This window comes from Polypterus senegalus, chromosome 10, assembly GCF_016835505.1.
Source record: "Polypterus senegalus isolate Bchr_013 chromosome 10, ASM1683550v1, whole genome shotgun sequence".
NCBI lineage: Eukaryota > Metazoa > Chordata > Cladistia > Polypteriformes > Polypteridae > Polypterus > Polypterus senegalus.
In genome coordinates, this window is record NC_053163.1 from 104,496,338 (window position 1) to 104,523,103 (window position 26,766).

Sequence of the window (26,766 nt, forward strand, 5' to 3'; positions counted from 1 at the left end):
CTGCTGAATTCATTCACATCTTTTTTTGACTGATAGGAACTCATCCAATACTTATACTAAATCTACTTGGTATTTGTTTTCTAATTAAATTGTCTGTTTGTATTAGGTTGTGAGTGCTTGGTGTTTTGAGGATATTTGTACATTTTAAATAGTCTTTGTGTGTTTACTCACTTAATCTATATTAATTTGGTCATGCCCTTTTAGTTTTACAAAGTGATTTCATTTGACCTGAAGCAAGATTAAAAAATATTAATAGGTGTGGAGTTTTCAACAGTCTATGTAAATAGACATGAAAAATGAGCTCCAGAAATTAGTTATTTTTACATCTCTAATGGATTTTGCACATGTAGATTCATGGTGGTACACGGCATGGGGGTACAGTGGTTAACATTGTTGTCTCATAGCTTTTGCGGCCTAAGTGTGAATCCAGACCTGGGCACTGCCTGTGTGCACATTTTCCCTTTGTATGTTTGGGTTCATCTTGAACATCATTAAGAAATATGTGTTTGGTTAATTGATAACTATAAATTGGTTCAGTATGAGCAAGCATAGATTTGTCCATGAGTGTGTTCTGCAATGAACTTCCACTCCATTCAGGGTTTCGTAGTTCTGCTAAAGCCAAAGGCACATTATATAACTTCTAGTCAGAGAGGCTGTCAAGCTTGACGACTGGAGCTGCTGATCTCATTGCCTTAGTTTGTCAATTTACATCACTAGGTGTCACTGGAGATGTCAAATTACATAACTGTTTAAAAATTTTCCAGCACAGTTTCACATTTTCAAAGGATTGTGAGCTTGCCTCTTTTTGTAACAGCCAATAACGTGCTGTTTAGCATGCTGTCTTCGCTAGTCCTCATGCAAGGAATTTAAAAGTACAGATAGTTCAGCTGCAGCCTCTGCCTTTTTTATTTCATCACACTGTTGTGATGTGTAAAACATGAGACAGCAGACATAGAAGCCTCTCTTCTGTTTACGAATTTCAAAACTCCTGCATTCCTTATTCCTGGTAGCTACATATTGTGCATTGTTCTTCCAGATGAGTGTTCATTGATTCTCAACTCTTATACACAAAGAGTCCAATCCTGTGAATTATGACAAAACCAGACCTGTCCATCTGTGTTGATTTTATTGGTGCAAATTGCTGACTAGTTTAATTAGGTTACTAACCGCAACGGATTCTCTAAGATTATGTAAATGAAGCGTACAACTAAAAATCACTGGGAAAGCCCTGTAATGTGACGTGGGCATTAGACAGGCACTGGCTGCCTGAACTGAAAGAGTGGGTGAACAAATAGATTGAAGAATTGAGAGATATTCCCCGTGACCCTGTGTTCGGATTCAGCGGGTTAGAAAATGGATGGATGGATGGATAGAAAATGGATGGATGGATGGAGAGATATTATATTTTTATCGAGCAGCATGAGTCATGATGAGTGTTTTTCATAAACATTTGATTTTTGCATCAAAATAATTTTATAATTCATAAAGGTTAACTTTATTTTTTAAGAAATAAACGTTATATTGATTTTTGTTTTCTATTATTTACTGTATAGTAAAACTCTGAAGTTTGGTCTGTGCTTGGTCATTACGGGTAATCTGATTGGTCACTTTAGCTTTGAATACTTGATCGAAAGATGAAGTGCAAGTGTGAGACATGCAAAAGTGAGAAAAGCCATAGAAGGCAGGATGAAAGCCACCTTCAAAGATGGGAAATGTAAAAGTGGACAAGAGGCATGCAAGGCACTGTGAAATGATAGAGTCTGAGAAGCATGCTTTACAGGAAGCGCAAGTCAAGGGAAGTTCAGGCACACAAGGATTCTAGGGAAAGTCGGCTGAAAGTACACGTGGAGCAGAAGATACCAAATATTTTCATATTTATTCTATAGCTTATCTTCGACAGGTTACATGTATACAGCAGTTAACAGTAATTAGCTTAAAAAAATCAAACCAACCAACACACTTTTAACACAGATGATCTGGAATACAGAGTTGTCTGGTTTTTCTGTAGTATTCAAACATCTGAACCAGGGGTGTCAAACTCTGGGCCTGGAGGGTCGAATTGGCTGCAGGTTTTCATTCTAATCCTTTTCCTAATCAGTGACCAGTTTTCCCTGCTAATTCACTTTTTTTCCCTTTATTTTAATAGCCCTGGTTTTAAGGATGCCGTCCTCTGAATTGATTCTTTAGTTCATTAAATCACACGTGAAATGACCAAACAGATGACTGGTAAAATTGGAGCTTCAAACTCTAACCAATTTCACTCCAAGCAATTTCTTAACAAGAAGCAGATTCTTGCTGTTAATTAAACCCATTATTTAATTCCAGGGTGTATTGCTCTTCTCATTCTGCCACAGCAGACATTCCTAAAACTATTGATTTTCTGATTTTTCTGAGAACAGTGTCAAATTGTTTTGGTGACATAAGAGATCAACCTTACTGAGACCACCACTTTTCTTTATTTTCAGATATTGTGTGATGGGCACAGGTGAGCTGGTCGTGTGGCAGCTCATTTTGTGTCTCATTACTGTTTGGCTGCTAAATAAGGAAAAAGAAACAACTAAGGGTCCCGAGTCAAGTTAATTAAAAGTAAGGCAAAATAAGTTAATTAGCAGCAAATTAATTAAGAAGATGGTTAGAATGAAAACTTGTAGCCAGGACTGGAGTTCGACACCTCTTATCTAGACTGTATAGCAGTATAGTGGTTGGCACTGCTGATTTACAGTTCCAGATTCCTGGACCAGTGCGCTGCATGTATGGAGATTTCATGTTATCCCCATTCAGTTGGGTTTTCTTTCTTGTACTCCAGTTCTCTTCCCATAACCCTACCCCATATGTGTTAGGTTATTTGGGAACTCAAAAATTCAGTGGTGTGGCTGACTAGGCTATGAGTGAGTATAATTGTGCCATGTCTAGGGTTGGTCGCCACCTTGTGTCTAATGCTGCCAATATGGGCTCTTTCCTCTTGTGACACTAAACGGGTTAGAAAATGATAGCATGTATTTAACTTCTAGATCTTTTTTATATTGCAGGACTGTCAGAGAGCACCTGGGTGAGAAAGAACTGGAGCTTTCCTTGATGTTTGATGGAGTAGAAGAGACAGACATGGGGAACTACAGCTGTTATGTTGAAAACCACAATGGGCGCAGACATGCTAGTGCTATCTTACAGAAAAAAGGTAAGATTGCCCTGTGGAGCCTAGAAATCACTGATATGCTTTCTAGAAGTAGAGACTGAAAAGACTGAAGTCCGGCATCTTGGGAGCAAAAACTGTCCGACTGTTTTTGTACACCAAATTCTAAGTGTCCTCATAAAACTGCAGCTCAAAACAGTGTTATATGATGCCAGGTCACCAGTTTTTTTCAGAGATTCCTTACATCCACCATTGATGGTATTTCCATTGCCTAAACTACAGTACTTCAAGACACTTAACAGAGCTACGGTGAACCGCAATATTATCATGGCAGCACTTTAACAGGATCAGAAGTACAGTGTGTTGTGTTTGATGTCACATAGGACTTGGGATTTGCTTATGTGTGGTCCATTGGTTTGCATGATTCTTTCTGGATTTATGAGAAGCAATCCTGTACAAAGCCAGACAATATGGGAAGGTAGGACTGACAAGAGGCAATAAGAACTGTATTTGTGGTGTGTGTCCTAGAAAGATGAATTCTTCAGGGGCATTAGTGTATATGAGAGAGATGTGGACTTGAAGAAAGTTGTATTTTCACAGGGTGCTGGTAGGTAGCCAGTCCAGGATGTGCCAGAGATTCCTGACCTTTACCTTTAAAAGCAAGTGTGACCAAGCAGATTTGGCAACCTTGACCACCTGACTGAGATAATGTTTAGCAACAAATGCTTTCTGAATGAAGAAATTGAGGCCAGGTTGCCCATTCAAATGTTACAGTGGACTGACAGGAGTCAGATTCTCTTTCAGTAAATCAAATGGGGCAACACTCAGTCCTGGAAATGTTTTATTAGTGAATGAGCGATTGAAAGCCTGCTTTAGAGTGCCAGACTCTACGTCAAGACTATTGAATTGCAAACTCAGGCAGAGCAAATTTTCAAACCGAGAAATTTAGAAGGTCCAGATATTTTCAGTGGCCGGTAAGCTGCAGGTAATGACATATTTATAACACCAATGAATGTGTTGAAAAACAAGTAATGTTTATTCATTGTTTCCCTTTTAAATTTGGTCACATTTGTCACAGGCGCATCAAAACATGCATAAAAAATAATAAAATACTATAACTAAACATAATCTGAGGTAGCAGGTTTTAGTAGATTTTTTTCCACTTTTGAAATAAAAAAATAAAATATTTTGCTCACATCTGACCTAGGCTCATCTTAAAGTGCAAAAAAGTCCAAAAAGTAGCACATTGGCAATTTCCATTTTGAAATAAAATAAATACTTTGGTCATATATGACTCAGGTACATTGCAAAGTGCATTTAATTCAATTAAAAAGAACTATCAATGCCATCAAAGCTATCAGTGCACAAACCCATAATAAGTGATAACAGTAACTAACACAAATGAATACAAGGTCTACTGCACACTGAGGGAACACAGGTTCGTTTTAAATCACCACATGTGTGATTAGGCATGGCTTTGTTACCCATCCCACATTATGTAGATATTATGATGTGTCTCACTCCTCATGGACTCGGTTTGGGTCTTGTGGGAAAGCGCTTTGTAAGGGCTCAGGGCACCTTTCTAGAGAGAGCTGAATGACAGGGGAGTGAATGGTAAAAGAGCAGGAAGAGGCAGAATAGTGGATGCCGTTTGTTTTGGAAGTGTCCCCGTGAGCAGTACAAACCAAATAAAAAGGCAGTCAGCATTTTGAAGAATCCCCTGGAGAAGCATCTCCTGTGTGTCTTATTCGACAGGTCATCACAGTATCATAGAATACTATCACCACTTCTAGACACAACAATGCGCTGCGTTGTGGGTTGAATTTTACACGGATACGCGGAGTGTTGCATTCATGGTCTGTACTACTATTGGAATTTCTGAAGGCTTGCAACATCTCTGTTTTTAATTGCGTTTCTGGTCGGACCATAGGCTGGGCCATTTGGTGGTTGCTTCTGGGCCACATGTGTTCTGCAGGCCGCCATTTGAATAGGCTGGGTCTATGGGCTAATGAAAGGCGGCTCAAAAGTGCTTGGAAAGCCGGTAAACTGAAGGAAGTTCTAGTAAGCAAATGTAGGGTCACCTGTGACCCCAGAAGTTGTTCCAGGGTCTGTCCAGAAGTGTCCATGGGAAGGATTTAAAAGAAGCCTTTTAGCCAATGCACACTTGGAGTCTTGTGCTAGAAAGATAGTATGGGAGTAAAGTTCAGAGGTGTCACCTAAATGAAACAGTACACAAATTCTCCAACATTCTATTAAAGGAATGCATGTTCATTAAATATTGGTGCTAACCAATCAAAATGACTAAGGCATTGAAACTGCCTAGATGTATGCAGTGCTAACTAGAGCTCCTCGGATTTTATTTTTTGTCTTAATCTTAATGTCTTGTAAAGCTCAAAAAAGTAGAGTTAATAATCACTTACTAAAGGGAATGCCCAAAAGCTGAAATGCAGCAGTATTCACATTCTTCAACAATCCACTCATTCATTTTTTGAACCTTTGCATTCCAAGATAAGCCAGGGGACGGGGGTAGAGTGCATGCTGACAATATTGGGTGTTAGATACATCAACTAACCCTCGACAGAACAGACCTCATAGTATGGCACAGATTCACACCTGCTCACATAGAACTAATTTAGAATTCCCATTAAAACTGACCTGCACTTCTTTGGATGCTGTTTCTGAAGACCCCAGTAAAATGTATTGAATATCTGTCTTTTTCCTATGTTTGTATGTCTTAGTATAGCAAGGTTTTGGAACAGACATTGTAAACTTAGAAAAAAATATGTCTATTTATCTGATTGTTGGAGTGAAGCAGATTTTTTTTTTAAATTCAAAAAGTAGCCTACTCTGCAGAGATAGACAATAAATAAGGATTGCTTGTTATAGACACCTAAGTTAAATCTTCAAAAAGCACCAGTATGGAAGGGGCAAGAGCTAGCAGTCAATGTACACCTTACAAGGAATATATTTGAATGTCGAGTAGTAATCGTCCCACATTGGTAAGACACAACTGATGAATTTTCTGGATGTTTTTATTTTTTTAACCATCTCTTTTTTTAGCCATTTTTTGGACATGTGCTTATAGTTCCCTCTGCTGGACACAATGATTATAAGAGCCCGGTGTTTTTCTTCCTTTTCATTTGGCTTTTTCTGTGCATCAGCAAATGGGCAAATTATTACTTTCTCACATGTGTTTTATCCATTTTAGGGTGGTGAGGTGCAGGAGTTCATTGCAACAGCACTACAACCAAGGCAAGAAGCAGGGCAACAGTCTATTTTAGGGTCTACAGTATATATGCACACAGTCACACTCTCACAGAACCAGTTTAGAATCACCAGTTAATATATATAGAAAGAAAAAAAAAAAGGGAATTTTATTTCTCTCCAGGGAGATATTTGGCTTTTTATAGAACTTTAAATAAATAGATACATAAATAGGTAAATAAGTTGAGTTAAAAAAATAAATAAATGTACTTACATTCTTTGGTCTGAACAAAGAAGAAAATTAAAAAGAAAATAAACTTCTGACTTGGCAGTCCCTGTCCCAGTGAGGCATTGTGCAGGTGTATTGCAGTTAGTATAAAGGCACCCCAGTCGCGCTTCCTGACACTGCTGAGTGATTTGTTGGTTGAGAGTACTTAGTGTTAGTGTGTCAGAGACATGATGAGCACTACTGTTCATAAAGTCACTCAGTTTTATTTTGTCATGAAGGATGTAGGAGAAAAAAGAGAGTGCCCGGATTAAACATAACACAAGCACTGCACCACATTATGGAATGAAACAGAACATTAATATCTTTTTGAAAATATGTGCATCCTCCATTGTCAATTAACAGAATATTTAATATTTTAAATAAATGTAAATCTCTTAAAATCCGTTTGCAGTGCTAACATCGCTGATAGATATCATTCAGCTTGAATGATTTGTTTCTGATTTCTCCTGTCCACACACTCCCATCCTGACACACATACTGACATCCATGGAAATCACTCTTAAAGTAGTCAAGTCATGTTCAAAGATGCCAAAAAACATATTGCAGTTGCTTTTCGAATTTGGAATTAAGGATTATTGCCTTGCATCCATCCACTGTTAAGAGTTGTGGTGAATGGCTAGCTGCCACAAATCGTGCCTGGGACATCAGTATAGGTTATTTATTTGTGTATGTGTTTTTTAACTCTGACTAAGAAATATAATTCTCCAAAGACAGATACGAGGAAAAGTGACTCACTCTTTATACACTGCAGTGAGCTGATCAGGAGAATGATGGGGTCATCTTCACAGATCCTGCATGTTCATGTCACATCAGTCACAGATACTAAACACCATTATTGCTAATGGGTTTGATAGTTATGAGGTTTAAACAAGGCCAGGTTTGCTACCTGTCTTACAGAGAAAGCAGCAACTAACAATGAGGTCAGAAAGGCCAAATAAAATGTGTCCCAACCTCCTTACATGACATGCAAAACACAAAAGACTCCTGAGTGAATGATCTCTGTTTTCATTAAAGACAAAGCTCTAAATGATATTCTGCAAAACAGAACTCGTAACTGACGTAAAGTGTGTTTTTTTTTTGTTTTTTGTTTAATTCTGAGCTGAGGGAGTGTATTTATTTTCAGCAGACATCCTCCTGGCTGAGTTGTCACCATAATCGGTACCTCATGATCACTCAGTCTCCTCACTGAGGGGGGCCATCAGAGTTTCCTTTAAAGCCAGCCACTTTGCCACTTAAATATAACCCCGATGACAAGGCTGCTCCTAAACAAATCCCGCACCATCTGCTTATTCCACCCACTAAAGTACCCCTTTCATCCCTGTCCTCCTGTTTTTAAACAGTTTATATAGGAATCCTAAAGGAGTAAAAGTGAATAAAAAGAAATGTATGTTTAATATTTTAATAGACACTCTGACCATGTGTCTGCCACTCAGGTCCTGGATTAGTAAACCTCTATTTCCATTCAAATGCTAGTGCATCTACATTAAAGCAGCCCATGATTTATTTATTTATTATTTATTCATTTATTTATTTTTTTTTGCTTCAAAGCTCTCTCAAGTAATATGATAATATTACAGATAGTCTGGTTTAATTACAGAAGATACAGATTCAGCATGAAAATCTCTGATTCAAATGAAAAATGCTATTGCACCAGCTTGCCCTAGTAGTGAATTTCTCAGTTTCATTTGTGGTATATTATTACATTAATATGCATAATTACCTTTTATCTGGCATTAATTTACTTAGCTAACGCATCTGCGCAAAGCAGCTTACAAATAACAATTCCACGAAGTTAGTCATTTCCATATTTATGCACTGTGAAATCTGGAAGGTGAGGTGATTTGCTGTGTGTTACACAGAAGGGATAAACAAGTGAACCAGGCTAGGAATTTAATATTAAAAGTTGTAGTCTATAATTCAGTGTCTTAGCTGCTACACTTCACTGCCTGCTGTGAAAAATGTTTAAGTATAGTGTTCACCTTGGAAAAATAAAAATTAAAATGGCTGGTATAGTGGTATAGAGATGAGTACTGCTACTCACAGGTCCAGAGTCCAATATTCAGATTTCAACCAGGCAGTTTCTGTATGGATATTATTTAACGTCTCCTTGTCTGTGAAGGCTTTAGTTGTGTACACCGACTATCATCCACATGCCACACTTAAGCAGGTACTGTTGACGGGTGAGGCCTCACACTGGTGAGCACGAGAGTGTAAGTGAATGTTCCAAGATTGATTTGAGCCTCGCCAAGGTTTGATTCCTGTTGGAATGGGCTCCAGACCTCACTAACCACTATACAAGAATAAGCAGGAGCAGAAAATGAATGGATAACTTATTTAGTAATCAACTCTTATTTATACATCTATTTTTTCTGAATTCACTGGTTACAGTATTTCATGGGGTTTCTGGATCCTATTCTTTGCAATGTTTCACAAAAAATGATAAATCAGAAATTAGATAGATCAGTAATTAATATACTCCATATCATTTTCTGGTGGCTGTTTTCACGATTCACAATGGTACACATCATCATAGCAGTTGAAGCAGAAAAGGAGTGACACATGAACATTTGTAAAACCATTGCAGGCCTGGGATGCTTTTTGAGAAGAGTCATCTTCAAGCCAAAGAGGTTCTGAGAGTGTTAGGTCATCTATCTTATGCCTCTGATCTTGTTTGATCTATTTCCATACTCAGGTAATCATCTAGGAGGTCTTTCTGGATGGAGATAGATGTTTGCTTGAGTCTGTAAAATATTTTCTTTATTACATGCTTGTTAAAGCAAATTGTCATGAAGATTTTACTAAGTTATACACAAATCAAAATTTTCACCTTTGATATGACTGCTCTTTGACCACACAATAGCACACCCTTGCTGAGATCTTCTCCTTCATTACATGACATGTGGTTTCTCAAAGCTCTGCCAGCAGATGTTGGCCATAATGTTCTAAATGATACCTTTAGGTCCAATACATAACAAATACAGTAAAATGTGAACCATTCAGGATTTATATACTACTGTTTCTCAACCATTCAATTGTCACAGCTGCTATTTTTATTACATATTATGGAAAAAAATGTTTCTTTTTAGTATGCCTCATATACTACACTTTAATACAGTAGAAAAATATATGGGCCACATATGAAATGGCAGCCTATTTTGGAGCGAATGTACCACAATATGAAAGCATAGGCGTCACTGGAATCTCAAAGATCAGTGGAGCAGTTTGAAAGTGATAACAAATGTTGCTGCTAGAGCCTTACATGAGAAGTCATGGCTACATAATCCTCCTGCAGGGCCCACTGCTTTGGACCGAATCTTACTTCAACACTATCCTCCATATCCTGGGTCTCCCTTATCCCTGTATGCACTGAATTTAAACACCCTCAGCATCTGTCTAACCCCTCAGCTGGTTAAAGCTTCAGTGAGGTCTAACTGCCATGACTTGCATTGTCTTTTGTTTCTTTTTTCTTTACTAAGAATTTATGAATATTAAATAAAGTATTACACTTTATTGTAATGATCCTTTGAAGAAACCTCACATTGTTTATGTCTTAAGTTTTAGTCTCAGCAAATGCCTTCTCTGTGTGTGTGTGTACTTTACTTCCTGCAGCTTTATGGGAGAATGGCAAAAAGAGGACTTTTGAAAACAAATACACATGACATCTCAGATAGCTTTTGCTGGAAGGCATATGGGAGACACTATAGTCACCTACAAAAAGGTTCTATGGTCTGATGAGACCAAAATGAAGCATTTTGGTTATCAAACTAAATATGTAAGCAGAGCATTGCACATTATCAAAAACACATCATCCCCACGATGAAGCATGGTGACGGCAGCATTGTGCTGTGGCGATGCTTCCCTACAGAAGGTCCTGGAAGGCTTGTGAGGGTAGAGGGTCAAAATATATGCCACAAAATATAGGGGATTTCTGGAGAAAAACCTGATGTGATCTGCAAGAAACCAGCTATTTGGGAAAAGATTTGTTTTCCAGCAAGACTACAACCCCAAGCACAAAGATAAGGCTGCACAGGAATGGTATAAAAACAACAATGTTAATGTCCTGGAGTGGCCAGATCATAGTCCAAATCTCAATCCAACTGAGAATTTGTGGGTGGAATTGAAACAGGCAGAATATGTCCAGATATGTGAAGCTGATAGTGCAAACAGACTCAAGGCTGTAATTGCTGCCAAGGGGGTGAATATTTATGAAATGAACCATTTTTAGTTTTATTTTTGTAATTCATTTAGATTACTTTGCAGAGCACTGTTGAAACTTTGACATTAAATAGTCTTTTTTCTGTTGGTCAATGTCAAAGCTAAATTAAAATCACAGTGTAAAATTTTGTAAATAAAATAAAATAAAATGAGAAAACTTGGGAGAATACTTTTTACAGACACTATATATTTGAATATGTGGTGGCCTTCAATTTATCCATTCAGCCAGCCTCTTACATAAGTATTCAGATCCAAGGAGAGCCATTTACAATAGATGGCCTTTTCCTCAATAAAATGAGGAGATTGATGCCTCTGTTGTAGGCTTCATCTGGAAATCCTGCTTTGAAAAATATTACTTTATCTCTTCTGCTATAAATCTTCCTTCTCTTTATTTTTTATTTCATGAATCTTCATCCCTGCTCAGTTCATGGTTGCAGTGTCCAGAACTTATCTGGGAAGAACTGGGTGCAAGGGAGGAATCAACACTGTAATGTGAACATGGGACAGCCATAACACTATAAGCCCTGAGTGGGTGCCAGTTCATCACACGCATACTCATAGCAGAATAGTTTTAACATTGTCTATTAACCTGACATGCACAAGCAGATCATACAAGCTCCACACAGACAGTGGCCTGATAAAGGTTTGAATCCAAGACTCTAGAATTGTGATGCAGCAGTGCCAGTCATTACGCCAGCCTCTTTCATTTGCATGCAGTGCACTTAACTTTAACTGAAACTTATGATCTTGAAATGTCCCCATAAAAAGCAGTTTCACTCTCCTTTTGGAGCTGACAGGCTATTTGAGTGTAAGGCAAACTCACAAAGTATTACGACATCAAAAGCTGCTGCTTCACAAATCACCTCTTTGCTTGCACGAGTTGCATATGAAGGAAAGTGCTGAGAATGCCAACATGAGAAATTGGCACGCCTAGAGCACTGTGACTGAATTCAAGATTGATGACTGCTGTTTCTGTCCGTGGCAGTGGAACAGCCAGAATGGGCGTTTTCTCTCCAACGAGAAAGTGCAAATTATTTTCTTCTCAATGGACTCTGACGTGATTTACTTTCCGCAAGTCACAACCAATTAGAATCAGCCAGTTTTATTTTAAATTGCATACACTCTTCTATAAAGAAAAATTGAAAAAACTATTGAAATCTGAAATTAAATTACATATATTGTCCGCCAATGAAAAATAAATATTTGAATAAATGTGAAATAGTTGTCTTATGTCTGTAGGTGATCATTTTTTCTGCTTTCTTTTTGCAGACTTATATAGAATGGAGCTTGCAGGAGGTTTAGGTGCTGTTCTGTTGGTGCTGGGATTCCTCACTGCCATTTATAAATGTTACAATGTTGAGATCCTCCTGTGTTATAGAAGACACTTTGGAAGCGATGAGACTGAGGATGGTAAGTATAGAGAAGAAGTGAATGGCCTTATGATGGACATGTGAGCCTGAAGCGCTGTCTGTTCTGCCAAATAAGCCTCGCTACATTGCATCCTGAAAAATACAGTGCAAAATGTGGAAATTCATCCCATTAATATTTCTATAAGCCTCAGTTTTGTCATTTATTAGGGGCTGTAGCAAAGGCATATTAGCCCTTAGTGTAACTTTTATGAAAAACTGGGAAAGCCAGACTCTTTCTATGTAAAAATTCTTGATTATATGAAATTTCTGTTAATATTTTCCTAATGCTTTTGCTACCTATATCTATGCAACATTTTTGATTTGGGTTATGATACTACTTTATAGCTCATAACACCCTGGTTTAATTTCTGGCAAAGCTGTCATCTGAGTAAAATTAGCACCTTCGAAAAGTGTCCTGGGTATTCCAGGCATCATTGCACATTTCAAAGATGTGTAAGTTAGGTTAATTGACATCTTTAAACTGGTTCTGTGTGAACAAAAGTGGATAAATGTGGATAAAAGTGGAGTGACACCTGTAAAGGCCAGAATTAAGTCCCCCAAGAAATCTTCAGCTGAGAAAGAAGGAGAGACAAGAGACACAATGGGGGCATTTGTCCTGAATGTGTGCTGCATGTCCCTAAAGGGCATTAAGCAGGGTGCCAGGATAAATATAAGATAACCAGTAACGGCACACTGTACAGTAACGTGCAGTTAATACACTTGACTTGAGCATTCATAGTCTTCATACTCTTTCACTGTACGTTTACCATTCATTTGCTCAGAGGTTGATGCACTTGCTGCTTCCTGAGCAGCTCTTCTTTTCTCCACCCTAGCGGCCCGCTTCTTCTTTTCTTTCATCTGCATCATTTTGCGTTAAAACTGAGTAAGTCAGTATTTGTGTTGCAATTACTTAGTACATTTTCCATAAGTCTTTAAACTGCCTCAAGAATGATTTAAGATATGAAGAGGTAGGGGAAGGTGGTAGGGATGAGAATGGCTCCTGTACGCATGCACTACACGGCCACCCTGCTGGCCACTGCTGAGAGTTGATTCTACAATAAAATAAAATATAAATAAAAAGAGTAATAACCTTGGAGGTCAATCCTCACCCCGAAAGCGGATAGTAGATATTACATAGTGTATGCCTACCAAATTTCAGGTCAATAGTTCAAACGGTTTGCGAGCTACAGGTGATTTAAAATCCTGGACAGACAAAAGGACAGCCACGGTAGCGTATTATATAAGAAGAAAACAGACAGCAGTGCCCTAGGTTGAAATAAACAATGCTTCTCTAGAATCGTATGAAACAGGCAACCAAGTACTAGTCAGATGGTCATATTTGACCATCTTCTTGCAGAGTGACTAGGGAGAAAAGACTAGAGAGAGTAATGCTTTCTGACCACCAGAATGCACATGGGTTTACAAGGAAACATTCAGGACTATGCTGTCCCCCCAGTTGTGCAGGTATCTGGAGAGCTGCCTTGGAAATCTGGTCCTTTAGAGAAACAAAGGCTCTGGGAACTAGAAGCTTCTAGAGAGATTTCTAGCTCAGTTTCTGAGGAGCAATTGGATGGCTAATCCTGACCCCAGAAGTGACCCAGGGCAGGATTATATTGTAAGGAACCATCTTCATTCAGAAACAGTGTTGTAGAAACAATAAATTGATGGGAAGTAAAGAGGCCAGGTTCTGAAAAAGAGGATGAGGGGGAGAGAGAAAGAGAGAGATACTGGAGGTGAGGTGTTATGATGGGGTGCAATGAAGTTCAAGTAGGTAAGGTTTAAACCTGTACTTGCTGTTAATTAGAACAATTAGAACAATTAGAACAATCTAGACGAGAACAGGCCATTCAGCCCAACAAAGCTCGCCAGTCCTATCCACTTGCTTCCTCCAAGAAAACATCAAGTCGAGTTTTGAAAGTCCCTAACGTCTTACTGTCTACCACACTACTTGGTAACTTATTCCAAGTGTCTATCGTTCTTTGTGTAAAGAAAAACTTCCTAATGTTTGTGCGAAATTTACCCTTAACAAGTTTCCAACTGTGTCCCCGTGTTCTTGATGAGCTCATTTTAAAATACAAGTCTCGATCCACTGTACTAATTCCCTTCATAATTTTAAACACTTCAATCATGTCACCTCTTAATCTTCTTTTGCTTAAACTGTAAAGGCCCAGCTCTTTTAATCTTTCCTCATAATTCAACCCCTGTAGACCTGGAATCAGCCTAGTCGCTCTTCTCTGGACCTTTTCTAGTGCTGCTATGTCCTTTTTGTAGCCTGGAGACCAAAACTGCACACAGTACTCAAGATGAGGCCTCACCAGTGCATTATAAAGGTTGAGCATAACCTCCTTGGACTTGTACTCCACAGATCGTGCTATATAACCTAACATTCTGTTAGCCTTCTTAATGGCTTCTGAACACTGTTTGGAAGTTGATAGCTTGGAGTCCACTATGACTCCTAAATCCTTCTCATAAGGTGTACTCTCGATTTTTCGACCGCCCATTGTGTATTCAAACCTAATATTTTTACTTCCTATGTGTAATACTTTACATTTACTGACATTAAATTTCATCTGCCACAGATCTGCCCAAGCCTGTATGCTATCCAAGTCCTTCTGTAATGATATAACGGATTCCAAATTATCTGCTAATCCACCTATCTTGGTATCATCTGCAAACTTAACCAGCTTGTTACTTATATTCCTATCTAAATCATTTATATATATTAAAAATAGCAGCGCCCTAGCACTGACCCCTGTGGAACACCACTCTTAACATCAGCCAGTTCTGATGAGGTTCCTCGCACCATCACCCTCTGCTTCCTGTGTCTGAGCCAATTCTGCACCCATCTAAAAACATCACCCTGAATTCCCACTTCTTTTAACTTGATGCCCAACCTCTCATGTGGCACCTTATCAAATGCTTTCTGAAAGTCCAGATAAATAATATCATAAGCTCCACTTTGATCGTATCCTTTTGTTGCCTCATCATAGAATTCCAGCATGTTAGTAAAACACGACCTCCCTCTTCTGAACCCATGCTGACTGTTCAGAATAACTCCTGTCCTTGTCATGTGTTGCTCAATCTTATCCTTAATAATTCCTTCCATTAATTTTCCTGTGATGCTTGTTAAGCTTACTGGCCTATAGTTGCTTGGATCTGCCCTGTCACCCTTTTTATATAATGGGATGATATTTGCCATTTTCCAGTCCTTTGGAATCTCTCCAGTGCACAGTGACTTCCTAAAAATACGTGTCAAGGGTTTATATATGTACTCACTAGCCTCCTTAAGAACACGAGGATAAATATTATCTGTTAAGATTATTTTGTGAGTTTTTCTATAGTTTAAGCAAATTTCTCTTGCTCAGTTGTTATTGTGGGTTTTGGAGTTGCTAAATCCAATTCAAGCACTAGTTCATTTTAGGTTTATAGAATCTAAAATTTATATTTGTGCTGTAAAATTAAAGTTTTTACCATATATGCAGAGTTATGTGAAATTTCTACATGCATGTCTGACCAATTTACACTTCAATACTCTGAATCTATGATGAAAATAAGTTTAATATGAATACTTGTAAAAAAAGTACAAACAGTAAATTAATTTATATATCCATTATAATTACACAACAGGAAGTTTGTAGTTGGTTTTTACATTTTTTGAAAAAAATCTTAGGGTTCCCACTGGAGACTGTATACAGCATGCAAATTTGGTTTCAATCTTACAAAAATATCATAACAGCAGCAAAAATCTGAAGTAGAATAGCTGAACTTATTCCAGAACTGAAAATATGATCTGAATTATTTGTAGCCTTAGTTATGAGTTGACCTGCACATCCCAAAACAGGAATTGAGTCTCTAAATTGGTTGTGTGTGTGTGTGTGTGTGTGTGTGCGCACATGTTGATACGTCAATGAGTGAATCCTGCTTCATGCCCCAATTTGTTAGAATAGGGCTCCATTGAGTCTTTGCATTCGTAAAAATGATTAAGCAGATTAAGTAATGGATAAATGCAAAAATGATCAAAACGAAGAAGAATGATCAGATGGTTGTAGGCTGGAAAAAAAGATGGTTTTGTTGATACTTGGAAGCATGCATAGGACTGTCAATACATGGAACGAGATGTTAAGTAGTGCAAATGAATGAAATTCTGAAGGAACTTTCAATTATTGCTTCAGCAATTTTTTGGAAATGTTGTGTTAGATGGAACTGATGATCTACTGGCTTGAATTCCATGTTGTTACTGTATTTAAAACATTCTTTTTGCTAATGTTAAATGATATACTGTACTTAATATGGTACTGAAAATGATGCATAACTTCTCACTTCTGTTGACAGACAACAAGGAGTATGATGCCTACCTTTCTTACACAAAGGTTGACTTGGATTCACTAGATCACGAAACAAGTGATGAGGAGCAATTTGCACTGGAAATCCTCCCAGATGTGTTGGAGAAACACTATGGATACAAACTATTCATCCCTGACAGAGATCTCATTCCAAGCAGCAGTGAGTAATATGAATGTTCAGACTGCCAGACATCTTCTTGTGTGAAAATAACATTTCATTTTAATCAACTGCTTTATTCAATAGACTAAATGGATGACCGACATGCACTGCATGTAGTTTAGCAGAGGGGACAAAAATTGCAGGATTGTTCTGGTGCAGAGAAGACATAGCCTTTTGTTTTTCCAGAAAATGTTCACTGACATTCTTTATGCTTGCCAGTAATTTTTAGCTGTTGATCTATAAAACTAGAATATCTTAGGTCAGCCAGGTAATAATTTGATTTCACTGAGGCTAGTGCCACTTGTGAATAAATTCTAAATAATTTAGTAATAGTTAATGTTGACGCGTAGAAAACCAAATAGATGATTGTTGTCCTGTGAAGTAATATGTATTACTACCAATGCATACAGAAATTTGAAGTAAATATGAAAAGCAAAGTAGTAATATGTAATAATTTGACATATGGAGATGCTTTGTGAAATGTTAAGTGAAAGTATATTGTACACTACTTTTTTATATTGAACAGTATTGCAAAGACACTGAAAATGAGAAACTATTTGTTCATAGCGGCAACGTAATATTTTTTATCTTGATTTTCAAAATCCGAGACAGAGGCTGTGGGTCGAGGGGAGGTGGAAGCGTGATATCAGGAGTAGGGAGCCGGGCAGGGACCTCCTCACTGTCCTGTTTCACTACTACAGAGGGGGGTGGCTAGTGTGTATATATATATATATATATATATATATATATATATATATATAGTATTGGCACCCACAGTGTTGCTCGTAGTTTGTATTTCAGAAGAGCGACCATATCAGGGGTGCTTCGGTGTTGCCAGGGGGCGCTGCTAGAAGAGGACAGTATTTTGCTAAACTTCAATGATGATCTTAAAGTGCTTCAGCAGACTCTCGGATCTAAGATAAAAGGAGGCATCTCACCTTTCTTGGGGAGTCAGAGTCAGGAGGAAGTTGGACTACACTCGCTAGAGAGAGGTTAGAAGAAGAAAGAGAGAGAAGAAATTACTGTAATTATGTGGTGTTCTCGAGGATCTAACCTGTCAAGGTATTTTGACTAAATAAAACAGTTGTTTTGAGTCCAGGACTGTTCTGGTGTTGTGTCCTTTTTTGGGGTTCAGTGGCACACCCTGGTGTTCGCTACAGCATATATAAATATATATAGATATCATTTTTTATAATTTTATTATTTAGAGATTAATCCTCTTCATATTAAAAGGCACATAAGGCATCAACAATTTGCCTCCAGCTGGTCCTGTCTTGAGCTACATGTTCTGTTTCTACCCATGTTAGGTCCATTTCCTTCAGGTCCTTTATCACAGTTCGCAGCCAGGTTGTTTTATGTTGGCCTTGTTTGCACTTCCCTGGTGGTGTCCATCTCAGAGAAATGTAAGATAAACAGTTCTGGTCCATTATGATGACTTTGCCAAGCCATATTAAGCATCGGCACTTGATTTCCAACACTACACTCTGGATCAAAGTCTTCTTGTAAACGTCTTCTTTAGAGATCTTCTTGAGCCAAAGGTATGACAGATATTCCTGAGACATTCATTGTGGAAAGCGTAGATATTATTCATGTCTCCCTCAACCACAGTCCAGCATTCTGAGCCATATAAAAGAACAAGTGTGACATTGCTGTTATAAAGGCTGACCTTTGTTCTTAGGCTATACTGTTTGGACTTCCAGAAATATGTAAACTCCTCAACATATTCTAGTAGAGCATCATTTATTGTGATAGGTGCACTAGGATTGGCATTTATGCACATCACTTATGTTTTAGAGGCACTGATGTTGAGGCCTGTTTGCTTGGTAAAGGTGTTCAGTCTGACAGTTTTCCTCTGCAAATAGTGTACTTTTGAGGAGAGAGCAGCTAGATTGTCGGCAAACTCAAGTTCGTTAAGCTGGGATAATGGGGTCCTTTGGAGGCCTCTAGGTTTATCAGCTGTTGTCCTCTTCATGATCCAGTCAATGGCAAGCAAAGAAAGGAAGTGAGAGTTGATACATCCCTGTCGCACAGCAGACTCCCCGGAAATGAGTCTGACAGGGTTTCATCACTATGATGCTGCACTGAAACTGACAGTAGAACTTCCCTATAAGTGTTATGATCTTTGGAGGAACTCCATATAACTGTAAGATCATCCATAGGGTGTCACGGTGTAAGCTGTCAAAGGTTTTTTGGAAGCCGATGAAGTATTGTCAGGTACTTTCACTGTGCTGGTAACTTGTCGTGGTGGGGAGGCGTGTGTGTCTTGATGATCCCTGAGAGCTATACATATACTTATTAAATATGTATATATGTCTAAATTATTAGCTTTGGTTTACATGTACACCTGATAATACTTACCCTTTTAACCTTTACTCATTACTCGTGTCCATCTTACTAAGTGCTGGCTAAGTGCTACTTCTGTGAGGAAGTAATAGTTAATAGCCAAAAGCCACTCTGCTAACAAGCCACATATGGATCTGGTGGTTTCTCCTATACTGTTACCTCTGAAAAGGCTACAATTTGTACTTTAGCAAAGGCCAAGAGCTGTTTCACTCATCGGCTACACTCCTGCTGGGATTCATAAATCTGGCACTCTTCCCTCAGATTGCTACCTTTGAAAGGGCTGAACAAATACTCTAACAAAGTCCAGGAGACCAAACCTATTGTCAGGTACCATGGATATGGCACTCTGCCCTCAGATTACTACCTTCAAAAGGATTCTGAAAATAAATCACTTGAACGAGCACAGTGCTCTCTATACTGCAGTCATTGTTCAATATTCCTATATTAAAAGCTGTATTTTGTATGTGTCCAGCCAATAGAGGTATAGCAAGATACAGAATGTATGGGAAGCAGCTCACATACTGTATGTTGCAGTTGCCAAACTGGTTTTTCATAATAATAACAGGAATTTTCGCACATTTTGTTTAATTGCAGTATAATATGTGTAACATAGCAAGTTCAAATTAAGCTACTTTACCAACAGCGCACAATAAAATGATAATAATAATATAACTTAACATTGTCAAACCCTTTAAACCCAATTTAGTTGTCTCAGTAGCCCAAGCTTACCCTGACAATAACCTGTCAATGAAATGAAAGAGTGCCCACGTATCTGAGAATCCAATCTTCTGTTTCTTTTTTTTTTAATGCCATGAGTATTGGCTACTACTGTAGTCCATATTAGTTACTGTAACCACAAAAGGGTGCCAAAGAGCTCCAAACCATACAGCACACAATACAGTATATGAATAAAACAAGAAATTTTAATTTCTTCTAAATCACCTCTTCCAACAATCAGCCACAAATACAATCATAATCACAATGAACCAATAAATCTTCTTCCTTCCATCCTCCAGTTGAGTGTTGCTCGCTGCATCCAACTCTGACTCGTCCATGTGTGGCAATGGGTTTCCTTTTATGCCAGACGTGGGAATGTTTCCAGGTCCACACCACGTCTTCTGGTAAGCATTTACAGATCATAGTGAAATTAGGGAGGTCCCCCAACTGCACTTTCTATTGGAACATAGGGACCCTGACAGGGTTGCCCTTCTTAACTCCATCCCAAGCACCCTTGCTGGTGTCCCAACTAGGTTTCCATGTGAGGACCACTGCCACCTGACATATGGGAGATTGAATTGTTCCCGACTCCCAGGTTCTGCTGGTCTGTCCATTATTTTATACCATCTGGGCACAAAGTAATTATTTGTTCTACCACCCAGTTCGGCTGCTTTGTCACACCAGCCTCCAGCCCAGATAATGTATTTCTCCCCATTTTGTCCCGGATGCCTGTTCTCCTCCTACAATATATACAGTGTCTATAAAAAGAATTCACCCCCTTGGAGGATTTTTACCCATTTTATTGGTATTCATCGTTGAATAACAGTGGATTTCAAGCTTTTTTGACACTGATCAGCAGAAAAGGACTTTAATGTCAAAATGAAAACAGATTTCTGCAAAGTGGTCTAAATCTACTCTATATATAAAATCCTAAGCCTAAAAGTGCAATGATTTTATGTGATGTTTTTATGTCACACTTTAAATCGAGCTCATTTTAAAACCTACATATATATGTTTGGTATTATTCTTTTCAGAATTTATCGAACTTTAATGTGATATTGTTAGATTTTCAGATTCTTATTCCATTTTTAAATTATAAACTAAAAAATATCAAGAACTCATGTCCCGCAGAACAAGACTTTGTGCCAAGAGATTTAACCACACCCAGGGCTGGAAAAATAAGACAAAGTGTAGGACAGCTGCTCTACAGGCTTTTAAATGTTTAAAGCTCCGCATGAGATGCAGATCACGTGGCATGCAGCAGCAGCAAGCCAGCAGCTGATCGAGCAAAGAGGAGGCAAAAAAAAAACTGCATTTGTTTCCCATTGTATCACCATTTAAGAGGGGGTTTCGGAGGAACAACCGAGTCTCCTTGTGGTGTATTCAGCCCCTCTATTCACAACATGAGCGGCAGAGACGCGAAGTGGCTGGCACGTAGTGCAGGCCGGAGGTGTTGGCAAGCAGGGGACAAAGACCCCTAGTAAAATATTAAACACAAAATAATTGATCACACAAGTATCCACTCCCTTTGCTATGATACACCAAAATGTTCACAGTGCAGCCAATTGGTTTATAAAGCCACATGATTAGTTATATGGAGATCACCTGTCTGGGGTTTCAATTGATTATACTGTAAATGGAGCTTTACTTATGGAGAGTCAAACCTACTCAATGGAGACAGAAGAACACTTCAAGCAACTCAGTAAAAAGGTGACTGAAACCCACAAGTGAGAGGATGGAGACAAGAAAATATCCAAGTCACTGAATATCACTTGGAGTCTATTTAAATCATCATTTTGAAATGGAAACACGGCTGTAAATTTGCCAAGAACAGTCTCCCTACAAAAACAAAGTGATCATGCAAGAAGATAACTAATGAAGGAGGCCACCAAGAGATCTGTAAGAACTTTGAAGAAGTTACAATTTACAGCGACTAAGATGGCATAGACTGTGCAGATAAAAAATTTTGGCCCGTTGCTTCAACAGTTGCAGCTTTGTGAGGGGCGAATAGAAATCCACCATTAAAAAAATAACTGGGTAGGGTTTAGATCTATGTTTTATGTCCTTATTGTTAATTTTGTAATCATTTATGATTATGTTAATGTTTCTTTTGTTTATTATCAGCATTGCTTACTGTGCCTTGGCTATGTTCCATATGTTTTGTGGGTGGTGCTAATCACCACCAAGGAGGGTCTCCCAAAGTTCTTTGCAGTTCATTTTGAACATGCCAGGGACTAATTGGCTTTCTAGATTTTTTGATTTTTTGCTTGGTTTTTTATTTGATTATTCTTTGAGCTTCTATATTGGGACCTGTTTGCTATGGATTGCCTTGTGCCCTGGGCAATTACATTTTGCCTTTGTCCACCACGGAACTTCATAATGATTGGAAAATTTATTGTGAATTAAGTCTTTTATTTGATAAAGATTCAGTGCTTCTGCGGTGGGCTGCAACCTCCCCGGGTTTGGTTCCTGCCTTGCGCGCTGTGTTGGCTGGGATTGGCTCCAGCAGACCCCCATGGCTCTGTAGTTAGGATATAGCGGGTTGGATAATGGATGGATGGATGGATGGATTCAGTGCTTGCCCTTATTACTACCGGTATCTGGGATTTGATGGTTGTATCCCCCTCTAGTGGGCATTTTTGGAAGTGCTTTTGGAGCATATTGGGATTTATGTGCTTGGGACTCCTAAGTCACAACAAGGCCACAATTGAGCTTTTTGTTTATCAAACTAAGTACCATGCTTGGCTTAAGCCAAACACTGCATGTATTCAAAAACACACTGTATACCATGATGGTGGCAGCATCATGCTGTGGGGATGCTTCTCTGTAGCAAGCCCTTGAGAGGGTAGAGAGGAAAGTGAGTGCAGCAAAATACAGAAAAATCCTGGAGGATAATCTGATGCAGTCTGCAAAAAACCTACACCTTGGTGGGAAATGTGTTCAGCAGCACAGCAACAACTCAAAACTTACATGTGAACGGCTTAAAAAAACATTGTTAAAGCTCTGGAGTAGTCATGTCAGAGTGTAGATCTCATTCAAAATATTTATGTTTGGACTTATAAAGAGCTGTTCACTCGCGATCCCACTGCAAACTGACAAAGCGTGAGCAGTTTTGCAAAGAACAATGGGGAAAAGTGTCCAGATGTGCAAAGCTGAGAGAGACCTAAGCACACAAACTCAAGGCTGTCATGACTGTCAAAGGTGCATCTACTAAATAGTGACTTGAAGGCGATGAATGAATACGTATGCAATCAATTATTTTCTTGCCTTTTATATCACTTTGAAAAGATCTGTTTTCACTTTGACATAAAAAAATGTGTCTTTGATCAATGCCAAGGAGTGAATACTTTTTATGGGTATTGAATGTACTGTATTGTCCTAAATAAAGGTTTATAAATAGTACTAATAATAATAATAATAAATGAGAAGTCTATGCAAGTCTAGCAGTAAAATTGTTTGTGTTCATGAGCACAAAATCCACAGAATAAAAGTACTTATAATGTGATCTTATAAAATGGATGATTTCAATGCAATTTTCAGGAATGAAATATAAAGCAAAAATTGACTAAACCAGCAAGTTAAAAAAATGTAATTCGCAAGCCTACTATTGACTATCGCCTGTAGAGTACAAAATACTGTCATTAAAACTATTATTTTTTAGCAGTCTGGAGACAGTGCATTAAAAACTTGCAAAGGCTTATAAAACACATCTCTAAGGTCAAGGAATTGTAATGACTATTAAAACACCTTCCGAAGAGTAAAGGAGATTGGGCCCTAATTGGCAACAACCTAAGAGGCATCATTAGCACTCACTTTTCATTTACAAACCAGATTGCAGCATGAATAAATAAGCATGCTGGTTCTGGCCGTTCATTTGCATAAATGAGGCTGGTTGGCACTTATCTGTATTAATTGATTTACTTACTCATGATCATAATAAAAAAGAGTGTACAGCTTAGTATCGCTTGTACACAGTATATTATTTATGCACAGCAAATTGACCATGAAATTGCAATGTGTTCTTGTTCTTAGGTTATTTATTTAAACATACAGAGCTAAAGAAACCAAAGGCAACCTGAATACACTGTAAAAACTCTGCTGACAACTGATTAGAAACAATTCCTTTCTTACTGCCGCAGAGAATTTTTACACTTTTTATAACTCATCCAATGACTTTTGGAATGTTAAACATGTATTAATGAAGCTAAACTGGTTTGGTTCATTAATAATTAATATTTGGTTTAATGAATTCATAAGATGTACAATCAAACCTATTATAAACTGATTATAAACAATAAAATGAAAGAAGGTAATAACAACAGAAAAAAAAATCTTGTGTGCTTAACCCAGGGATCGGCATGCAAAGCAGACGAAAGCCAGTTCTGTGGACTCCACAGAACAAGGGCTGAAACTTTAAACTCTTACAGATAGGTGACAATGAGTCTATTGCTAGCTGCATTTCACTAGAAGTATTGACGATATCTAGAGAATAAACAGACCAAAAGAACAAAAGCATGAAGTTGAAATTGTACTCTGGATATATTCATGCTGGATCATACTTCCAAATTAGTTCATTTTTACAATGAAGCTGTCAACTAAAAGCAGCAGTAGCACCAAGGGGGCGGTCAACATGTCAGTCTGTCATTCAAATAACTCAACAGGTACTTATTAGCATTATTATAGGTGGCCATTAAAGTCATTCAAAGGGAGACAGAGAAGAGAATGAAAATGTCAATTCCTATTTCTGTGGGGTCACAGCATCTCCCCTGTACCTTGTTCTCCTCCTTGCCACTGATATTCACTTAGGAATTAATGAAGTGTACCATTGTCTGTCACATTATATCACACATTATTATATGTACTAAAAATTGGAAAGACAATGGACCCCGCCTTACCGACCCCTTCCATTTCGAAATAATAAACAGAACTAGATCTGCAGATCAACATTCTTTTGCTTAAAACAAGCTCTTCAGTTAATGCAGGAGTTAGTTATACAGCTGTTTAATAATTCATAAGAGCAATAATACTGAAAGGACAAAATAATTTGAAGTTAGATTCATATACTGCACGCAGATGACAGTTTTAATGATGCCTTTTCTTGATAGTGTCAGCCTTAGTGCATTGTCCACAATCAACTTTTAAGGAACTGTAATGTTAATAAAAGCAGTGCCCAAAATAGTAAAACGTTGTTGCATTAAAGACTAAATTACTTTTCACTACCCAAACACCAAGGAGTTAATACATTTAAATAAATGTGTAGTTAAAAAAAACCCAAATGTAATATTTTTAGTTATATTTTTCAGGCCCTTAATTCATTACTTAGTAGAAGCCTGTTTCACAGCAATTACAGGTTCAAGTCTTCTTGAGTAAGTGTCTCCAAGCTTTACACACCTGGATTTGACTTTTTTTTTGTTCCTCCAATTCTTCCTGGAAGAGCCTCTCAGATTGGATGGAAGTGTTTGTAAACTGCCATCTTCAGGTCTCTTTACAAATGTTCTTTGGGGTTTAGATCTGGGCTTTGGATGGGCTACTAAAGGATAATCAGAGACTTGACCCAAAGCCCCTCCAGTATTGTCTTGGCTGTATACTTCGGGTCATTGTTATGCAGAAGGTGAACTGTTGCCCCAATCTATTGTGACATGCACTCTGGAGCAGGTTTTCTTCAAGGTCCTCTCTCTATTTGACTTCATTATGCCTTCCCTCAATTCTGACCAGCTTTTCTGTTCCTGCTGCTGATAATTATCCCTATGGCATGATGTTGCCACCGCAATGCTTCACCATAGGGATTGCCAGACAAGAGACTTGGAGTTCTGCTCAAAGAGTTAAATTTTTGTCTTGTCAGACCAGGGAATCATTTCCTTGATGCTCTCAGAGTGCTTGAAATGCCAAGTGGGAGTTAGCAACTCTGTCATAAATACGTGATTAATGGAGTGTTGCTGAGATGGTCATCCTTCTAACAGCTTCTCTCATCTCAGCCAAGGACTTCTGAAACTCAGCTAGAGTAATCATTGGGTTCCTGGTCACCTCCCTGACCATGACTGTTCCTACCTGGTTACTTAGTTTGGCCAGACAGAAGAATGTGGATGTTTCCAATTTCACAACTATTGAAGCAACTGTGCTCCTGGGAACAGTTAAAGCTTTAGAAATAGATTTATACTCTTGTCCTGATCTATAGCCCAGCACAATTTGACCATGGAGGTCTTCTTAGAGAGTCAAGGCTGGGGGGTTGTCAAGAGGCAGGGCCTATTAAAGCCCATTCCAACACTTATTCTGTGATTTTGGGTTATACAAAAATAAATTGTATTGTATTGCATTTTACAGAAAGTTTTCTTGACTTCATGGCTTGGTTTTTGTCCTGGCTTGCAGTATGAATTGTGGGACCTTATACTGTATACACAGATGTGGACCTTCCTGAATGATGTCTGCTCAATTTAGTTTAACCCAGATGAACTCTAATCAAGTTTTAGATACATCTCGAGGACAATTAAAGCAAATAGCATAGCCATGACCACAACTTGGGGTGCTGCAGCAAAGGGTCTGCATGCTTACAGAAATTAGACATTCGAAATGTTTGGATTTTTAATAAATTCACCAACCTTTCTAAAAACATGTTCACATTTTGTCGTGTTGATTTGTCTCATCCCTCACCTAGGACCAGTTTGTCTTAGGTGGACCCGGACAACATAGCTCCTAGGATCATTGGGACACGCAAACCCCTCCACCACGATAAGGTGACGGTTCAAGGAGGGGAGGAATTTATACAGTAAATTTTTAAAATTCATAGATCATAACACCTGACCTGTCAGCAGCCCTTCAAGAGTTGGCTCTCCAAAGCACCTTCAGTGCTACCTGCTCTACTGCCAATGAGCTTTCTGCTGCCGCCTGACCTTTCACTAACTACTGTATAACGCAGAACGCCAGGTCAAGTTGCCCACACAGTTTTTTTTGTTTTTTTG

General features: G+C 38.4%; 1 protein-coding gene across 1 annotated transcript in view; it reads left to right on the forward strand.

Moving 5' to 3' along the window:
- The window catches only part of il1rapl2 (interleukin 1 receptor accessory protein-like 2), a 1,094,678-nt gene that overhangs the window by 1,056,096 nt on the left and 11,816 nt on the right, over positions 1-26,766 (forward strand). Inside the window, exons 8-10 of the mRNA XM_039766278.1 lie at positions 3,030-3,175; positions 12,108-12,248; positions 16,580-16,750. Of these exons, the coding sequence (XP_039622212.1) occupies positions 3,030-3,175; positions 12,108-12,248; positions 16,580-16,750 (458 nt within the window). The remainder of the gene's footprint in view (positions 1-3,029; positions 3,176-12,107; positions 12,249-16,579; positions 16,751-26,766) is intronic.